Consider the following 21,344-nt stretch of genomic DNA (forward strand, 5'->3'; position numbering starts at 1 on the left):
TCAGAATGAACATCTATTTTGTAAAACAGCAATTAAGACTTAAACTTTAATCAGTTAACATTAAATAAGTAATATAGATTTTTTTTGTTTGTTTTTGTTTTTTCCATCAAATCATGGTAAAAAAAAAAAAAGATTATCTTACCTTTTGGAAGTTTACCTCCAAGAATAGTAAATTTTTGTGGGTTTTTCAAGAATTCAACAACTTCCTGTAATTCTTGTTTAGCCTCCTCCACCTAAAGTGACACAATTTTCCAAATAACTTTAGATTATGGACACATTTGGTGAGATTAGCCCTTTTGAAAATCATAAATTTAATTTGGATATGGAATTAACCTGGCCTTCGTTTCAGTAAAAGCAGCATACAAAAATGGCCCCTTATAAAACACACAAAGGGTTTTCCCCTGACCATTATTTCCAATTATGCAAAGTCTCCTTACTATCCCTAAAAAATCATTCTGAACTTTCATTTTCTTTCTTTTTTTTTTTTTTTTATTGAGACGGAGTCTCGCTCTGTCGCCCAGGCTGGAGTGCAGTGGCCAGATCTCAGCTCACTGCAAGCTCCGCCTCCCGGGTTTACGCCATTCTCCTGCCTCAGCCTCCGGAGTAGCTGGGACTACAGGCGCCCGCCACCTCGCCCGGCTAGTTTTTTGTATTTTTAGTAGAGACGGGGTTTCACCGTGTTAGCCAGGATGGTCTCGATCTCCTGACCTCGTGATCCGCCCGTCTCGGCCTCCCAAAGTGCTGGGATTACAGGCTTGAGCCACCGCGCCCGGCCTTGAACTTTCATTTTCTCAGTGAGAAAACAAAAGTCAAGTACATTGGACAGGGTTAAAAAGAAAGTACCTAGAGAGGAGCATACTAAAACAGGAAACATAGTTTTATGCCAAACGGCGTTCTGAAAATGTCCAATTAATGTCAAGATTCACTTATTATTTCAAAAAAAATTCCCAGATATATTTCCAAGAAATATTATACTTATTAAAGAGCAAAGTTACGTTTTTTTGTTAGACTTGGAATGATCTTTGAAAGTTATTCTGATTAAATAATTAAAAATTTACTAATGTTTTAATCAAGTTAATGGTTAAAAACATAGCATTTTCTTTTCACAGAGTATTTAAAAAAATAGAAAACAAAGCTTTGTCCACTCCTAGGTCCAGGAGAAGTGTGTACATATTTTCACCAAGAAACTTGTACAAGAATATTCACACCAGCTGTATTTGAACCAAAAACTAGAAATAATTCAAATGTCCAGTCTCAAGTAGTATAACTGTACCGTGTTGTGGTATTCGCATAATGGGATACTATGCAGTAAGGATAAATAAACCTCAACTCCAAATAACATAGATGGATCTCACAAACATGTTGAATAAAACAAGCCTCATACAAAAAAGGATATTCTATATGGATTACGTTTATCTAAAATGCAAAAATAGGGAAAATTCACATATGATATTAGATAGGAAACTGTCCCTAGGCCAGTAACCAGAAGGAGGCATCAAGGAGGTTCTAGGCTTCTGATAACATTCTGTTCCTTGAGCTGGGTACTTATAACACAGACACTTTGTGAAAATTTATGGATTTGTGCACTTCTGTGTGAATTTGTTAAACTTCAATGAAATTTATGGTTTAAAAAAAGACTTGGCTGGTTTATTAAAAGAGAACTTGAAAGATAATATCCATGTACTAAAAGATGACTAAATTGTATTTGGTCAAAATAACAGATATAATTCCAATTTTAACTTGTAGGAATAAAGGAGAAGAGATTAAACGTAATTTGCTACTCAAATAAACTATATTCTCTCCCCAAATTCTGTGGCAAGAGAATTCCCACTTCAGGAACCTAAGATCTATCAAGGAAAATAGTTAATGGGATCAAGGTAATGAATCAAGTTATTAAATGCCCGTATTAATATTTTTAAGACTATATATATAAGTATGCCCACATATTCAGAAATTGTAGGTAAGGAAATGACATTCCCATACAAGCTCTTTGAGATTTGGTAAAAATTTGATCACAGGAACTACCTAATGGTAAATCTGTTCTGGTAAATGCTACTGAATTACTTTGCTCTATATAAATTTAGGTCTTACAGCAATTATAAAATTGATTCATTTTAGCATGGAAAACTTGGTAAGAATCTACCTTAATTGTGATGTCTACTTTCATTATGCTTAGTCATCAGCATGGCTTTAGTTTAGTACTCAGAAATCCCCACATTCCAGGACAGGCATGATGGCTCATGTCTACTACCCAAGCACTTTGTGAGGCTGAGATGGGAGGACTACCTGAGCTCAGGAGTTTGAGACCAGACTGGAGAACAAAGTGAGGCTCTGTCTCTACCCCCTGCACCCAAAAAGAGGAGGAGGAGGAGGGGGAAAAGAAGAGGAGGAGGAGGAGAAGAAGGGAGGAGGAGGAGAAGAAGGGAGGAGGAGGAGGAGAAGGAAGGAGGAGGAGAAGAAGGAGGAGGAGGAGGAGGAGGAAGAAAGAGAAGGAGGAGAAGGAGGAGGAGAAGAAGAAAGGAGGAAGAAAGAAGAGGGAAGAGGAGGAAGAGGAGGAGGAGGAAAAGGAAAAGGAAAGAAGAAGAGGAGGAAGAAGAGGAAGAGGAAGAAAAGGAAGAAGAGGAGGAAGAAGAGGAGGAGGAAAAAGAGGAAGAAGAAGAACAAGAGGAAGAGGAAGAGGAGGAAGAAGAAGGAGAAGGATAAATCAGCTGGGCTTGGTGACTCATGCCTGTAATCCCAGCACTCTGGGAGGCAAAGATGCGTGGATCACTCGAGCCCAGGAGATCAAGACCAGCCTGGGCAACACAGCTAAATCCTGACTTTACAAAAAAAATACAAAAATTAGCCAGGCGTAGGGTCATACGCCTGTAGTCCTAGCTACCTGGGAGGCTGAGGCAAGAGGATGGCTTGAGCCCAGGAGGAGGAGGTTGTTGTGAGCTAAGATCACACCACTGCACTTCAGTCTGGGTGATAGAGCCAGACCCTGTCTAGAAAGAATAATAAAATAAAATTAAAAAATTAGTCAAGTGTGGTGGTGCATGCCTGTGGTCTCAACTACAAGGGAGGTTAAGGCAGGAGGATCACTTGAGCCCAGAAGGTCAAAGCTGCAGCGAGCCAAGATCATGCCATTGCACTCCAGCCTGGGCAAGAGAGCGAGACCCTGTCTCAAACAAACAAACAAAAAAAATTCTCTCAAAAGAGGTGGAAGTGTGGTATATTCAGTAAGTATGTACATACATTGCAGGCAGAAAATAACAATGCTCTATCTGACCTCAGCCTTAATACAGGCTCAATTTAGAAAAGGCATGCAGACCTCAAACACAATGAGAAGGGCCCTCCACACTGATGACTGAAGTTTTCAAATAATCACTGCACCAACCTCTTCCTCAATTGTTCCCTTTATACATTTCCAACAGGGCTCATAGCCATTTAAACTGGAAAGGAAAGGAAAGAACTGCTTGGTGTAAAACTATCATAATGATTCCCAATGCCTTATTCCCCAATAGTCGAGGTTGAAAAAACATGGTTATGTATAAACAGAGACATGAATATGTAAAGAGGAAAAGCAGAAATAACATAACCAATCTCTTCAGAGTTGTAAGAGTCCTCAGATCATGTACTTCAAATCCCTCCTGCAGGAAGAATTTCTTCTAAAACATTCCTGAAAGATAATTGCCCAGCCACTACAGTTCTCAGAAATCAAATATAATAGAGCAGATATAATGGCAAAGCACAGAGAAGAGCACAGTGTGGTACTAAAGTTGCAGAATTCACATTTGGAAGAGATAAAAGAAATAGAAAATCAGTAGAAAAACGACTCATTTTGACTTGCCTTAATATAAATTCATGATCCAAAATTTCAAGTGAGCCCAACAGTTTTATTTCCCGTTTCCATTCATTCTCCTATTCCTGCACAATTTACTTCCTCCAATAACCACTCATTCCTCCTCTCCCATCCATATTCTCTCTGCTGGTGACCTTGATACTATCAATTTCCACAACCCCCACCCAACAGTTTACCAACATTCCAACTTTATTTTGTATTATAAGATAAATTATCTGCGCTCTTCTGTCAGACAAAATCCAAGAATTGTCTGTAATCCTCTATTCCATCTCATTTCTTTCCACCTCTTGTAAACCCATTGCAATCGGAATTTAACCCCTGCTACTCCCCTAAAATTGCTCTTTATCAGGTAAACCAATGACTTACTGCTAAATCAAATGGTTAGTTGTCACTTGGCCCATCAACAGCATTTCACGTCGCTGATCACTCCCCTCATCAGAAATATTTTCTTCCAGGACACCATTCTCACCTAACTCACTGGCAGCTCCTTTTCACCTGGGTTCCTGGCTTCTCTTCTCTGTCTTGTGAACCTTCAAGTGCTCTATAACGCAGTATTTAGATCTCTCTTCTGGTTACACTCACTTCCTGGGTGATCTCATCCAAACATGTAGACTTAACATACATATAAATATAATCTCCAATTTTTAATTCCAGCTCAGACCTCTCCCATACCTCCAAAGTGGTATATCCAAGTTACTCAACACTTTCATTTGTATCTCTCACACTTAACATACCTAAAACTAAATTTCTAACCTTTGTCCCCCAAATCTGCTCCACTCACAGCCTTTGAAAACCTCACTAAAGGCCAGGTGCAGTGGCTCACGCCTATAATCCCACCACTTTGGGAGGCTGAGGCAGGCGGATCACCTGAGGTCAGGAGTTCAAGACTAGCCTGGCTAAACATGGTGAAACCCTGTTTCTACTAAAAATACAAAAAATTAGCTGGGCGTGGTGGCTTGTGCCTGTAATCCCAGCTACTCTGGAGGCTGAGGCAGGAGAATCGCTTGAACTGGGAGGCGGAGGTTGCACTGAGCCGAGGTCACGCCATTGCACTCCAGCTTGGGCAATAAGAGCAAAACTCTGTCTCAAAAACAAAAACAAGAATCTCAGTAAATGTCAATTCTATCCTTCCATAATTGTTGAGACCAAAAATCTTGTGGTCCTTTTTGACTCCTCTTTTCTCTTACACCTTATGTTCCAATAAGAAATCCTATTGGTTCTACTTTCAAAAATGAACAAGTCAGACACCCTAATAATTCAGAGCCTTTGCTCAAACTGTTCCTTTGGTCAGAAATGTTCTTTTCTCAGATAAATGCAGTTTATTCCATCTTCTCCTTCAGATTTTCTCTCAAATGTCACCTTCTCCATCAATCGCACCTTGAACACTCCATTTAAAACTATAAGCCTTCTCCCAAAACTCCCAATCCTCTTTACCCTGCTCTACTTCTTCCTCCATACACTTTTATTACCTTTTAACATACTCTACTTTTTCTTATATGACATATCAGTGTCCAATTACTGCTTTTAGAGTTTAAACTCTAAGAACGCAAAGATTATTTATTCTATCCCAGCAGCTAAAACAGGACCTAGCCCTAAATAGATACTATTAAATATTTAACAAATTAATTGACTGTAAACTAGCATTTATCCATTCTATTCATTCAAGAAATATACATTGTTTAATATGTTTTAGATACCGGAGTTACAAAGATCAATAAGAGGAACAGGTAAAGAAGGACCATTTATTAACTATCTACTATGTGTCAAGCACATACATTATCTGTCAGGATCTAAAGTAATTTCTTCAAGGTCTCATAGCTAATAAGTGTAAAAATGAATTTCAAATGTTAGTCAGCTTGACTCTGAAGTCCACATTCACTCCACTACACCAGGTTGCTCCTTCATAAATTATACTGTCCCCTGTCATAAAGCAAGATTGGATCCTTGACTATTAATATTTATCCCAAAATATTGTTTCTAATACTTTTGGATACAATTTTTACCTATTCTAGCATACACTATAGAATCAAATATCCACCTTATATAGTGTATCAATTAGAGAATGTATGAAGAAGGCAAGGCAATCTTCTTAACTTACGCCTTTAACATGTTCAAAGGTGACATTTTTCATCTGGACAGGATCTACTGCAGAATCAAGCCCTGTTGTCGTCCGGAAGCGGACTAAAGGGAAGAAAAGAAATGTTTATATTTGATAGATTAATAACATTCCAATCACCTGATTTTTTTAGATGCAAGAAAGCAAAGCCTAGAAAAATTAAATGTCTAAGAGACCTAACTTCACATATCAAATCAGAGTGAGGAACAGAAACTAGGTCTTCTGGATTTCTAAACCATCTTCAAAGAGTAAGTGATTCACATTAAAAAGACATATTTTGGCTGCTCTGCCTATGGAGTAGTCATTCTTTTATTACTTTACTTTCTTAATCAATGTGAAAAAATAAAAATTAAAAAATAATAAAGACTGGGTACAGTGGCTCACACCTGTAATCCCAGCACTTTGAGAGGCTGAGGCAGACAGATCACGAGGTCAGGAGATCATGACCATCCTGGCTAACATGATGAAACCCCGTCTCTACTAAATATACAAAAAATTAGCTGGGCATGGTGGCACAGGCCTGTAGTCCCAGCTACTCAGGAGGCTGAGGCAGGGGAATCACTTGAACCCCGGGAGGTGGAGATTGCAGTGGGCCGAGATCGTGCCACTGCACTCCAGCCTGGGCAACAGAGCAAGACTCCAACTGAAAATAAATAAATAAATAAAATAACATAAAATAAAAAGACATTTGTACTTTTCAGTTAATAAAATCAAGAATTATTTTCCACTTCTCATTGTAGTATCTAATGATAGAACAAAGTTTCTCAAACTCTGGTGTGAATAAAATTCACTTGAGAAATATGTTAAAATGCAGGTTCTCAGGCCACAGCACAGGGCCCAGGAGAATTTGCATTTTTAACAAACACTTTGATTATTCTGATATAACTGGTCACAGGTCTACACTTTGAAATACATTGCCTTACAGTTAGCAAAAAACACTGACACACATGGGCTTAACACATTATGATATTTTTCATGTAGTCGTCGTCTTCTGACAACTGTTACTACTTGCCCTCAAATGACCTATCAATTATGACATCATTAAGTCTGACAAGCAAGACAGAAAAAGTCTGATAGGACAGTAAAATACTAGAGATCAATTTTGGAGAACTATTACAAGAATTTCTTAAGTCTTTCCCACTCAGGTAGAAAATTCCAAACTAGAGCAGTTATAAATGAGTAAACTGAGCAATTTCTAATTTCCTCAAAAGAAGCCCAAAATACTGTTAAGATAGGCTGAAAAATGAGCTGGCAAAATTCAGGGTTAAGAAGAAATGCTTAATAAATCAAGAACATAGAAACTGAGAAAACAAATTTAAAATAGTAATTCTAGAATGAACACTAACAGTTTTAGCCCACAAAGTATTTTTTAAGAATCTGTACATATCCTTGATATTAAAGAGAATAGAGAACACAGGGTGAAAACTACATAGTAGTGGAAAAGGTAATTGGAACCACTTAAGTCTGACACTATTGCTTAATTTCAGATAAGCAAACTAAAAAAAAGGGGAACATTTAATATGATATTATTAATAAATTAAATTTATTAGTTTATCTTTGAAACAGAAAACTATTTCAGTTTGCACTGCTATTATAAAATTCTTCTACATAATTTTTCAATTAATTTACTTTCCTTTCACCCTGTTGACCAGGATAATTTTTAAACTTTATAATTGGACAGGTATCATTTTCTAAAATTTGGGAAACTAACCACTACTAGGAATGAAAGCCTAATTCTAGAACTATAAACATTAATGTGTTCTTTCTTTAAGGGTTAGATTAGGCATTAAAAGGAATCATGTATTTAAAGGAATAAGAAACTAACAAGTTAGATAAATAAAAAAAGCTTTTACCAGATAAAAATGGATTTTTTAAAAGTCCATAAATGCCGAATAGCAGCAGAATGAAGAGAATCAGACGGGTTCGCCTTAGGGAATCTAGGGTAGAAAGAAAAAGCTTTACATCAAATGACATTAATTAAATATGACAGCTCGGCCGGGCGCGGTGGCTCAAGCCTGTAATCCCAGCACTTTGGGAGGCTGAGACGGGCGGATCACGAGGTCAGGAGATCAAGACCATCCTGGCTAACAAGGTGAAACCCCATCTCTACTAAAAAATACAAAAAACTAGCCGGGCGAGGTGGCGGGCGCCTGTAGTCCCAGTTACTCAGGAGGCTGAGGCAGGAGAATGGCGTGAACCCGGGAGGCGGAGCTTGCAGTGAGCTGAGATCCGGCCACTGCACTCCAGCCCGGGCGACAGAGCGAGACTCCGTATCAAAAAAAAAAAAAAAAAAAAAAAGACAGCTCAATGAAATGTAAACATTTGGTTATTGTTGATAATCACATTTCATCACATCCAATTTTGGAATCTGGCATTCTTTTCACAACTGCTATGATTTCCTGTAAGTACCCTATTATCAAAAACTTCATTAAGGCCAAGTAAGGTGGGCTTATGCCTGTAATCCCCAACTTTAAGAGGTCAAGGCAGGAGGATCACTTGATCCCAGGAGTTCAAGACCAGCCTGGACAACATGGCAAAATTCCATCTCTACAAAAATTAGCTGGGCATGGTGGCACACGCCTGTGGTCCTAGCTACTCAGGAGGCTGAGGTGAGAGGATCACTTGAGCCCAGGAAGTTAAGGCTGCAATGAGCCGTGATTGCACCACTGCACTCTGGCTTAGGCAATGAAGCAAGACCGTGTCTCAAAAACAAACACAAACAAAAAACAAAGAAACAAAAACCTTTAAACCATTCACACTTCCTTTTCTCCAATTCGTTTTCTCTCTTGAGAAAGGGAAACCATCAGCAGTATCTCTATTTCTACATAGATCAAGTTACAAATGTAGTAGAATTTAATCAATAGAAAGACAGATGGTCTTAGAAAAGTTACTTAAAACTTAAATGTAGGACTATGACTTCCTTTCAGTTACTATTCTCAAACATGGAGGTTTCAAATCAACTTACCATTGGTTTTTTGTGTGAGTGCTTGAGCTTTCAGAAAACCTTCCGCAAAACCAGTTTTAAATGCATCTTGGTGAGCTTCAGGTATGTTTTTGGTTTTCATGAGTTTGTCCAAACTCTCAACATCTGATCCTCTGTCCCGCAAAAGAAACCCCTGAATACACAAACAACACATCAGTACTGGTTAATGACAGAGTGACACTCCCTAACAATACTGTGACCACTCAAAAAAAATTCACTAAAATTCTGTAACTTTTACTGTCAACGTGAAGAAACAGATTAAGACTCAGCAATGAATTAATAACTAGGAAACTAATACTAGATCCTATTCCTGCATCAATCAAGTAATAATACAAAGAAAGTGGCATTATTCTCTGCATGAACACTATACTGAAAACAGGTCACATATTATCTTAGGGTTTGATTCACTTAATGTTCATATCCCTTTATCTTTACTAGAGGAAAAATTTCATTAATTTACTAAATATCTACTGAGCACCGTTCATACACTTGGCCTTATATAATTTCTAAAAATGTAAAGATAAATAAACCACTGATCTTAAAAGTTTTCAGTCTACTGGAGAAAGATATGTAAATAGCTAAGTTTCTTAAATCATTTTTATATTATGTTAGAAGTATTATGTATGGTAGTAAATAAATGCTACCTCAGGAATACAGGAAAGGCCTTATAGAGAATAGGACATCTAAAACAGGGAATAAACACCATGAACAATCTGACAGAGTCATGAAACAATAGCCTTCAGTGCTCAAGAACTATTAGCAATCTCTTTTTTTTGAGACAGAGTTTTGTTCTTGTTGCCCGGGCTGGAGTGCGATGGCGTGATCTCGGCTCACCGCAACCTCGGCCTCCCAGGTTCAAGCAATTCTCCCGCCTCAGCCTCCCGAGTAGCTGGGATTACAGGCATGCACTACCACGTCCAACTAATTTTGTATTTTTAGTAAAAACGGGGTTTCGCCATGTTGAGGCTGGTCTCAAACTCCTGACCTCAGGTGACCCACCCACCTCGGCCTCCCAAAGTGCTAGGATCACAGGTGTGAGCCACCACACCCGGCCCTAGCAATCTCATATAAGACTTCAGTGCCAAGAGAGGAGCAGGGAAACAGAGGGGCATATTGAATGGTGAGAAGAGAAACATAGCAGGTAAAGACCAAATGATGAAATTCCCAGTGTATCAGGTGGAGGTAAGCAATAAAGCAGAGTAATATAACTAGACCATAATTTTAGAAAGATTGATGGGTGGTAATCTGGAGGCTGGACTGAACATAGCAAGACTAGAGGCAAGGAGATTAAACAAGTATTCATTAGAGTAATTTAGGCAACAAATAGTTATAGCCTATCTATGCCAGTGGAACAGATTTAACAAATATTTAGGAGGCTGGATCAACAGAACTTTAGTGGTTAATGGATGTGGGAGGTGAGGCAACATGGACAAACATAGGTTCACAGCCAGGTTTTTAGCTTGGGTGGATGCTGCTCATTAATACAGAGAACACCTTAACAGGTGTAGGTTTGTGGGGAAAAAATCTAGTAAGTGGAGAGGCAAGTCTGGCGCCCAGAAGAGTTACAGGTATAATATTTACACAGGTTACTAATCCCTTATTAGTGGAAAGAAGGAAGAAAATCTATCAGCCAACAAAAGAAATCAGATATTGAAGCTCCTCATTTTTTTTAACAACTTGAAAATATTTGCTTTTTGGATCATAAAAAGGTCTAATTACCTTCACGAATGATGGCGCTATATTCTGTGTTTCAGCTAATCTTTCGGAGGTGGACTGGAGACGTCGTGTCCTTGATTTCAAAGTTTTAAAACCCCGAGACTGTATGAAAACTAAATAAAACAATACCATTCACTGTCACTGTAAATTGTTACAGGAAAAGAAAAACGCCTGAGATTCTAAAGTCTGACACTCTACCTGTATATCCTAGTCTACCTAATTTGCCTGACACTTAAATATGTGTTCCTTTGTTTGTTTCTTTTTTGTAGAGACGGGGTCTCCTTTTATGCCCAGGCTGGCCTTGAACTCCTGGGCTCAAGCAATCCTCTTGCCTCAGCCTCCCAAAGTGCTGGGATTAGATCTGAGCACTTAAATCTACCATGTCCAGCCTACAGTTTTTTCTACTGTCCTTGTTTCAAAAGGAAATTAATTAATTAATTAATTTAAGATGGAGTTTTGTTTTCTTGTTGCCTAGGCTGGAGTGCAATGCGCGATCTCTGCTCATTGCAACCTCCACCTCCTGGGTTCAAGCAATTATCCTGCCTCATCCTCCCGACCTCAGGTGATCCACCTGCCTTGGCCTCCCAAAGTGCTGGGATTACAGGCACGAGCCACCGCGCCTGCCCTATTTTTATGTTGATAGGGGATAAAAGTAAATAGAGAAGTCAGAGGGTTATACAATATAATTTTAAAAACTGAGTATCAACTCTGATAAACTGTGATTTTTTTCAAAAAAAAAAAAAAAAAAAACCCGGCCAAGTAATTAAAATAGGTTGAATCTACACAACTGATTTTTACATGTTTTTGAAAAAAAGGTGAGTGTATCAAATTAGTGTCTTCTAATTTCTCAAGCCCCAATCCCACTTCCCAGAAGTATAACCTGTTAACAATTCTGACTACCCTTCTATGCATGCACATACATGCTCTTTCTATAAAAACTACTCTAGAAATAGTACATAATTTTTTGCAATTTTCATTTTTCATGCATTATTTTTCAGAACAGGACAGTGCATTCAGTTTAATGGCTGTTTACACTTTTCCAATGTATCAGAGTGCAATTCATTCAACCATTTCCCTACCATGAACATTATTTGTTTTCTGGTTTTTATTGCTGGAAACAAACTGTGGTGAACATTCTTGTACATGCATGTCAGCAGATGTAGATTGAATTCCTAAAAGAAACACTGTTAAGGTTTAGATTTTGTTTGACACTAAGAGACTACTACTTTTTTTTGAGGTAGAGTCTCATTCTATCATCCAGCGGGAGTGCAGTGGCATGATCTCCGCTCACTACGCCTCCTGGGTTCAACGGATTCACCTGCCTCAGCCTCCTGAGTAGCTGCGATTATAGGCACCCGCCACCATGCCCAGCCAATTTTCGTATTTTTAGTAGAGGTGGGGTTTCACCATGTTGACCAGGCTGATCTCAAACTCCTGACCTCGTGATCCGCCTACCTCGGCCTCCCAAAGTGCTGGGATTACAGGTGTGAGCCACTGAGCCTGGCCGAGACTACTTTCTAAAAAAGGCTGTTATCAATTTATGTGCCCACCAATGCTTATAAGTTTCCTTTTCTTCATATCCTTGCCAATACTAAACAATATGAATCTTTTAAATTTGTACAAGTCTGATGGGCAAAAATACCAGTATCTTGTTTTACTTTGCATTTCCCAGATTACAAATGTGGGAAAATTTTGAAAAGATTCCTCTGTATTTTTATTATTTTTATTTTTATTTCATTGGTAAATTGACCATGCATGTCCTTTGCACATTTTTCCATTTTTATTTAGAGAATATGGATGTTACAGATAGTAATCTTTATATATATTGTAAATATTTATTTTAATGTGTCTTTGTCTTTCAATCACATGATACAGAAATTTATTAGGTCAGTGTAACCATACCTTTGTTGTGTTTTCTGCATTTTAACTTGATTAGAGTTTCATCGCCAAACTAAGATTTGAAAGGAAGTCTACTTACCTGTAATATTTTCAGTTTTATATTTTTGTTTTCAGCCCTTTAACATATTTGGAACTTTTTTTTTGGTACGATGTAAGAAAAGAACTTGATTTTTCCAAAACAGTCACTTAGGCTGATAACATTTCATTATTCATCATTTGCTTACTGATTTAAAATTCTTAATTTTGTTGCACTGATGTATGCCAGCACTAGGTTAAATTTTTTAATTTTAGTTATTTATAACACTACACTGCTGATTTCCACGGCTAAATATCTATATTTTCATATACTTAAGTAGGGTGAAATCCCCTTCATTAGAATTCTTTTAACATGTTCTCAGTTACTCCAAATTAAGTTTAAAATCAACTTCTCAATTTCCCAAATGGGTCATGAGAGTTTTGATTGGGGTTGTACTGACTTTATAAATTTTGGTGTAAATTGATACTGTTATAATACCTAGTTCTTCCAAATAGGATTATGGCCTTCTCTCATTTTATTTCACTCAGTTCCTCTTTTTCCTTCAGTAAAGCTTCATATATACACGTGTGTATGTGTGTATGTATGTATGCTGTATATTTCTTGTCAGGATAAAACATTTACTGGGTTTTAAAGAAACTGTAAATAAAACCTGCTGCTAGATTATAAGAAAGCTATTGATTTTTATGCATTTATCTGGTATGGACAAAGGAGTGAACTCTACTTGAACAGCCTTTTGGATGATTTTCTTGAATTTTCTGGTAAACAATTGTACCACCTGCAAATTATAATTTTACCCCTTCCTTTAACTTACATATGGCTCATTTCGTTTTCTTTTAAATCATATTGTTCAGAATCTCCAAATTAATGCTGAAAAAAACCAGGATACTCCATGTTTCTCAAATTAACAGGAACATAATAGATGTTAAGAAATTTTAAAAGTTTCCTTCCATTTCTAGCTTTCTAAGAGTTTTCAGGAAGCACAGCAATTAAAGTATATTATGTCTTTGTATCATACATTGAAATAGTGACATTATTTTTCTTTTCTAATCAATTAATATGATATATTAATTGACAACGTTAAATCACTTTTGTATTCCTTAGTCATGATATAATATTTTTAGCACATTTTTAGATTTGCTTTCTTTGGATTTTATTTAGGACTTCTGTTAATTGAAACTCATCTATTTTGTTCCTCTGTCGTGCTTGTGTGTGTATATACATACATACATACATACATATATATATATATTTTTTAGACAGGATCTTGCTCTGTCACTAAAGTTGAAGTATAGCAGCATGATCATAGCTCACTGTAACCTTGAACTTTGGGCTCAAGCAAACCTCTCACCTCAGCCTCCCAAGTATCCAGAACTACAAGGGCATGATACCACGATGGGCTACCTTTTGTTGCTGTTGAGATGTTGTCCAGGCTTGTCTGGAACTCCTGGCCTCAAGTGATCATCCCAAAGTGTTGGGATTACAGGTGTGATCCACAGTGCCTGCCCTTACACCAATACTAACAAGTTCTACTAACAGCAATCTCATGGAATAAATAGGGAAGTGTATTCTAGACCTTTTTCTTTTTAATATGGTTTTAAATTAACAAGAAACTCAATATTCTAGAAGAATGCAGCCATAAAAACTATCTGAACCTAGTGCCTCTGGGGCAAAGGAACAATATTTTTTAAATAGTATCTTTTAAACTTTATGGTTATTATCCTATCTCTTCTTGGGCCAACTTTGTCAATTTATTGCTTAGATAACTGTCCATTTCAACGTATTTTTATGACATAAAGTTACACATACCACCTTGCAATTTTAAAACCTTCACATATCCATGCCAATTCCCACTCATACTTCTAATACTGTTTGTATTTTTCTGTTGTTTCTTAATCAGAATTGTTATGTTGTTCCATTTTTTTATATTAAATTTTTTTTGGTTTAATTAAGTAAAACTATTTCCACCTATTATTTTAAAATATTTGCTTTGTATTAATTTCTTCTATTATTTTTCAGAAATTCAATTTATTTTCCATGTTTTATATCTTAATTTTTTTTTTTTTTTTTGAGACAAAGTCTTGCTCTGTCACCCAGGATGGAGGCGCAGTCTTGGTTCACTGCAACTTTCATCTCCCACGTTCAAGAAATTATCCTGCCTCAGCCTCCTGAGTAGCTAGGACTAGAGGCATTTGCCACCACGCCCAGCTAATTTTTGTATATCATGGTAGAGACAGGGTTTCGCCATGTTGGCCAGGCTGGTCTCAAACTCCTGACCTCAAGTGATCCGCCTACCTCAGCCTCAGCCTCAGCCTCAGCCTCAGCCTCCCAAAGTGTTGGAATTATAGGCGTGAGCCACCATGTCCAGCCCATCTTGATTTCTTTTCTTTTTTTCTAGAGACGGGAGTTTCGCTCTTGTTGCCCAGGCTGGAGGGCAATGGCGTGCTCTCGGCTCACTGCAACCTCCGCCTCCTGGGTTCAAGTGATTCTCCTACCTCAGGCTCCCGAGTAGCTGAGATTACAGGCATGCATCACCACGCCCAGCTAATTTTGTATTTCCTTTTTAGTAGAGAACGGGGTTTCATCATGTTGGCCAGGCTGGTCTTGAACTCCCGAATTCAGGTGATCTGCCCGCCTCGGCCTCCCAAAGTGCTAGGATTATAAGCGTGAGCCACTGTGCCTGGCCTGATTTCTTAATAAATTATATAATGCCCTCAACATCATTTTGTCCTCACCAAAAGAGTCTGATAAACAGATTTTCACTGTGGTTAATTACTGAGTGTCTGTAATCTCAGTTTTCATTTCCATTCAATCATGAGACATTTAGAAAAGGGTTTTTAAAATTTCAAGTATTTAGGTATTTTTTTAAGCTGTCTTTTCTGTTACTGGATTTTTAGCTTTATTTTCTGATGTTGAGAGAATCTGACCTCAGAGTTACAACACTATGAAAATTTATTAAGATAGTTTTCATACCCTAGGTAACACACGCTCAGTTTTTAAACATCTTCCAACAACATCTAAAAACGTATCGGCCGGGCGCGGTGGCTCAAGCCTGTAATCCCAGCACTTTGGGAGGCCAAGACAGGCGGATCACGAGGTCAGGAGATCAAGACCATCCTGGCTAACACGGTGAAACCCTGTCTCTACTAAAAAAAATACAAAAAACTAGCCGGGCGAGGTGGTGAGCGCCTGTAGTCCCAGCTACTCAGGAGGCTGAGGCAGGAGAATGGCGTAAACCCGGAAGGAGGAGCTTGTAGTGAGCTGAGATCCGGCCACTGCCCTCCAGCCTGGGCGACAGAGGGAGACTCCGTCTCAAAAAAAAAAAAAAAAAAAAAAAAAGTATCAGCTGTCTTCTTCTGTCTTCTGCATTAATCATTTCTTTAGAGGGTTATTGGTCTCTTTCCTGAACTTGGTGCCTCTCTTTTATGCTTTAAGTTTTCCTCAAATACGTAGATTCTTGGTAATCCATTTGTAATTATAAATAAGAATACGGTGATCAGGGCCTGGCGCTGTGGCTCATGCTATAATCCCAACACTTTGGGAGGCCAAGGCAGGCGGATCACCTAAGGTCAGGAGTTCCGAGACCAGCCTGGCCAACACGGTGAAACCCCATCTCTACTAAAAATACAAAACTTAGCTGGGCATGGTGGGGGAACCTGTAATCCCACCTCCTCGGGAGGCTGAGGCGGGAGAATTGCTTGAACCCAGGAGGTACCATTGCACTCCAGCCTGGGTGACAAGAGGAAAACTCCATCTCAAAAACAAAACAAAACAAATACAGTCATCGGTATTGACTACAAATGGGTATCCTCAACACTAGCAAAAGTAAATATATTCAGAATATAAAACTTGGACTATGAGCAGAATACCTTTAGTGAATGTATAATTCAAAACCAAAGTAATCTGGGGTACTATCTTGTTTCTTTCCTTGGCATCAATGCTCAAACCAGGAGTCTCCACAGACAGACGTCCCTCGATACACAAACACACACACAGAAGTCTTATTAGAAAGGTGTTTTTTGCTAATTTACCTAAAGGTTAAAGGCCATATCTGTTCTGTGATTGGCCCATTTCTGGCAATCCTCAACTGTTTATTCTATTCCATCCCAGAGTCCAATTTTACTGGCTCTGGAAGTGGGGTTTTTCCTGAGTTCTCTTGGAAGCAGAAGTACTTACCTCTTTCACGAGACCCTTAGTCCCAAGAAGGTAGAAAACATGTCTTTTTCATTTACAATGATCGCTATCACCTGACATCTATCACTAGTGCCTTGTATTCAAAAATTACACGAATAAATGCAAATTTGATTTTACTGTCAATTTGATGTCACCTATATTACAACTTACTGAAAGTCCTCAAATTTCTGGTCCATTAACAAAACCCTTCTGTCATTGCTTTTTTCATATATATATATAAAAAAAATTAATTTCAATGGGCTTTTGAAAGTGAGGATGAGTAAGCAAATGTGCTTAGTCATTTATCTTGAAACAAGTTAGATAAATTCCCTGGAGTTTGATTTATTGTGGCGCTATCACACTCAAAATTTAGCTCCTATATATTATACTCCTATATATATAATTATATCCCAGATTGAAAATTATACAGAAGAACCCAAACTAATCAATTCCAAATACTCTTTAGGCCGTGTGAATTGCAAATGAATGTTTATAATCATTAATACCATTAAGAAAGACAAATCAGACTGCAGTAAATAAGTATATTATTTTTCCAAAATAGCTATGGTTGTTGCTTCATACCTGGCCAGTACTGAAGATCTGAACAAATGTTTTGAAGAGCTCTTGAATGTTGTTTTCGATACAAGCAAGAGGAACGTAACGTACTAAATATATCTAAGTTACCTGGAAGGAAATTGCAAAAAGTAAATTTTCTAATTTCCAAAACAAAAAACAAAAATCCTATGAAACATAAATAATTCTATCAAATATTAGGGAAATCACAATATGAGTTTCAACTTTTATGAAAATATCTAAAGCATTGCTAATTTAACTACTTTACATCTCACAATCCTTTAGTTTACTATCACTTGTTGGTTACATTATCTTTTTTTTTTTTTTTTGAGACAAAATCTCGCTCTGTCCACCAGGCTGGAGTGCAGTGGCATGATCTCGGCTCACTGTAAGCTCCGCCTCCCAGGCTCACGCTATTCTCCTGCCTTGGCCTCCCGAGCAGCTGGGACCACAGGTGTCCACCATCACGCCCGGCTAATCTTTTGTATTTTTAGTAGAGATGGTGTTTCACCCTGTTAGTCAGGATGGTCTTGATCTCCTGACCTTGTGATCCGCCTGCCTCAGCCTCCCAAAGTTCTGGGATTACAGACGTGAGCCACCGCGCCTGGCCTACATTGTCTTTTTTATCTGGCATACAAATGTAGCTGCTAATGAAACTAAATTCAAATTAACAGTGATAAAACATGGCCGGCCACGCTGGCTCACGCCTGTAATTCCAGCACCTTGGGAGGCAGAAGTGGGTGGATCACCTGAGGTTGGGAGTTTGAGATCAGCCTTGCCAACATGAAGAAACCCTGTCTCTACTAAAAATAAAAAATTAGCCAGGCATGGTGGCGCATGCCTGTAATCTCAGCTACTTGGGAGGCTGAGGCAGGAGAATCGCTTGAAACCAGGAGGTGAAGGTTGTGGTGAGCTGAGAGTGAGCCATTGCACTTCCACCTGGGCAACAAGAGTGAAACTCCATCTCAAAAACAAAACAAAACAAAACCAGTGATAAAAGATGTACTGTGTTTAAGGCTGGGCGCGGTGGCTCATGCCTGTAATTCCAGCACTTTGGGAGGCTGAGGTAGGCAGATCACAATGTCAGGAGATCGAGACCATCCTGGCTAACACGGTGAAACCCCGTTTCTACTAAAAATACAAAAATCAGCTGGCTGTGGCGGTGGGCACCTGTAGTCCCAGCTACTCGGGAGGCCGAGGCAAGAGAATGGCATGAACCCAGGAGGTGGAGCTTGCAGTGAGCAGAGATTGTGCCACTGCACTGCAGCCTGGGTGACAGAGGGAGACTGTCCAAAAAAAAAAAAAAAAAAAAACCTTCAGGAAGGAACCCAGCCCACAGTAAATGCTACCGTAAAAGCTAATAAATGGTATTTATTAATAGTGCTAAAATATTTAATTAGAACAAAAAATACATTAACATACCATATTTATTTTCAAAGAAGGACTGTGCAGAGACATGGGACGTATGCCAATGGGAAGAAATGTTTTTGCCTTTACAAAATCCAGGAAGTAGATTTTCTACCAGCTGATCAATCTGTCCAATTTTTAATTCAGATAATCCAAGGTCTCTTAAGTTAAGTGAAGGCTGTAAAAGATTGGGTCAACCAGGTATGCATTAATATTACCAAGATATTTAACCTAAGAAGTACACATTATCAGTTAAAACAATTAGATTTTAAAAGTCTAATACATATACTTCTTTTTTAAATATTTAAAAATAAATTGATGCAAATATTTTTACAGTTCGTTTCACTGAGATAAGTCATAGGAAGTTTGACATAGGTTAAAAAATTATATTCCCAATGGTATCCTTAAATAAAGAGATAACATTTCAGCATGAATGAGAAAAACATTTGTTTTTAAATCAAACCCAAACCACTACTGTCCTAAGCATTATGGTTCACAGAATCAAGTGAAATGTATGATATTTTTTCCTTCTCTCCATACAAGGGTACTCTGATCAAGAGCTAGTCTATCAACCATTGATCAAGCATTTATAATGACAACCATATAAGTGTAACTACCTGCAGGGTTACAAAGTATGTTATATAAGGTCATGGGGATTTTCCCCAACAGTGTAAAACTGATTGGAGGATAATAGTAAGGTTTTTGAATTGGAGAAATTCTATTCAAATGATAATCCTCACCAGTCCATGGAGTTTTAAGCCCCTAAGCAGCCATAAACAAAAGCCCACTTGACAAGGAAATGGTATGCTTGGTTACCACAGGACATCTCACTCCTCTGGCCTCACTGCTGAGATCCTTCCTTGAACTCAGAGGTTCTAAAGTTACCCATTATCTTCTAATAAGGAAGAAAATTAAAGTCAAAACTGTGAAAATCAGGCAAAAAAGTCTAAAAATCACAAATATGTGTGTATATATACCCACTTTTAAACAACAGGACAGGGATTAGTTATTTTCTTGTCCACATGAGCTGAAAAGGAGGCACTTAAAGACAAGTAGCAATTATATGTTACTCAAACCCAAAACGGCTAAGGTGGGAGGAGCGTTTGAGGCCAGCCTAGGCGACATAGTAAGACATCATCTCGACGAAAAATTAAAAAATTAGCTGGGTGTGGTGGTATTCGCCTGCAGTACCAGCTGTTCAGGAGAAATGTTTGAGCCCAGGAGCTGGAGGTTGTAGTGAGCTATGATAGCATCACTGCACTTCAGCCTGGGATACAGAGGGGAGACCCTATCTCTAAAACTAAAAATTTTCTTAAAAGAGGCATGGACATGGATTACATAGCTCTAGATTGATGTCTGGGAGTATAGTACTTTTTTTTTTACTAGATATAACTCATATTCCTAGAATTCATTTTCTCAATACTAACATAACTATAAAATACACCTTATTTCATAAGAGTAAGCATCAAAGGCAAAGATCATGTCTTACTCATCTACACAGCCTAGCACACAGCATGATGGCCATAGTAAAAGACAGTTAAAGGCATGGTGAAATAAAATACTTAAGAGTACTTTAAGTATTTTAAGCTATTAAAAATGATGGATGAAGAAGACTTAGGGAGAGGGGCAAACAAAAAGCTATCCAAGGGTCTGGAACATCTCAAAAAATTCAAGGAAAGAAAAAAGTAAAGAGATATGCTATGGCCAAATTGTGAAGAGCCATGTTTGAATTTAATTCTCTAAGTAATATGATTAGTTCTGTCTTACGGAAGAAAATAGAGAACTAAGGAAGATAGACTGGCCTAGCATGATGGCTCAAGCCTATAATCCCAACACTTTGAGAGGCTGAGGTGGGAGGACTGTTTCAGGCCAGGAGTTCGAGATCAGCCTGGTCAAGAAAGCAAGACCCTGTCTTTACAAAAAATTTTAAAATGATAAAACAAACAAACAAACAAGCTAGACTGGATGAGAGAGAAGGCTGATGGAACAAGTGAAAGATGGCAAGAACCTGAACTAAGCCGTGACTAAGAAGGATGGACATAGTAAATCATAGACAATAGGCATTTGGAGAAACCCACAGTATATAGGGATTGAGAGGGAGAAGGGTTCTGGATGGATGTGCCAGTTATCAGTTGGTTGTGTCCAAGCGCTCTTTCATCCTTTTTGCTGGCTCCATGAACATGGATCTGTACCCTTTGAATATTTTTCCTTTGCCAATTGAAACAATGTTAAGCTTCGTCAGGAAGTCACTGAATGCACACTGTAGGAAGAGAGGTTTTGATTCCTGGTTCTGGTATGCTCATTTAGCAGATTCCTGTCTGTAACACCCATGGTTTCTATAGCATCTGGCTCCTGTCAATTGTGCAGTTTCACCAAACCCTGGCTCCTGGAGTGCACAATGGCCAGCAATACCTAGCAGCTTCCCCTGGCACCACTCATATAGCAGCTTCTCTAGCAGGACACATCCCCAGGACAGCTTTCCCCAGTATCCAGCAAGTTCTCCTGGCATGACATCACAGCAACTTCTCTACCATTCAGTAAGCCAAGGCCATGCCTTCGCCAACATCAGGATCTCAGCCCTGAGGGTGGAGAACTCTTC

At 38.4% G+C, this 21,344-nt stretch overlaps 1 protein-coding gene across 1 annotated transcript in view; it reads right to left on the bottom strand.

The window, feature by feature from the left end:
* Positions 1-21,344, bottom strand: part of YME1L1 (YME1 like 1 ATPase) — a 45,949-nt gene that overhangs the window by 15,532 nt on the left and 9,073 nt on the right. The window contains exons 3-9 of the mRNA XM_037983412.2: positions 18,761-18,923; positions 17,348-17,449; positions 10,663-10,772; positions 8,926-9,076; positions 7,814-7,897; positions 5,943-6,025; positions 143-233 (exon numbers count right to left, since the gene is read on the bottom strand). Of these exons, the coding sequence (XP_037839340.2) occupies positions 143-233; positions 5,943-6,025; positions 7,814-7,897; positions 8,926-9,076; positions 10,663-10,772; positions 17,348-17,449; positions 18,761-18,923 (784 nt within the window). The remainder of the gene's footprint in view (positions 1-142; positions 234-5,942; positions 6,026-7,813; positions 7,898-8,925; positions 9,077-10,662; positions 10,773-17,347; positions 17,450-18,760; positions 18,924-21,344) is intronic.

The sequence above is a fragment of the Chlorocebus sabaeus genome, chromosome 9 (genome assembly GCF_047675955.1).
Source record: "Chlorocebus sabaeus isolate Y175 chromosome 9, mChlSab1.0.hap1, whole genome shotgun sequence".
In the NCBI taxonomy this organism is placed as follows: domain Eukaryota; kingdom Metazoa; phylum Chordata; class Mammalia; order Primates; family Cercopithecidae; genus Chlorocebus; species Chlorocebus sabaeus.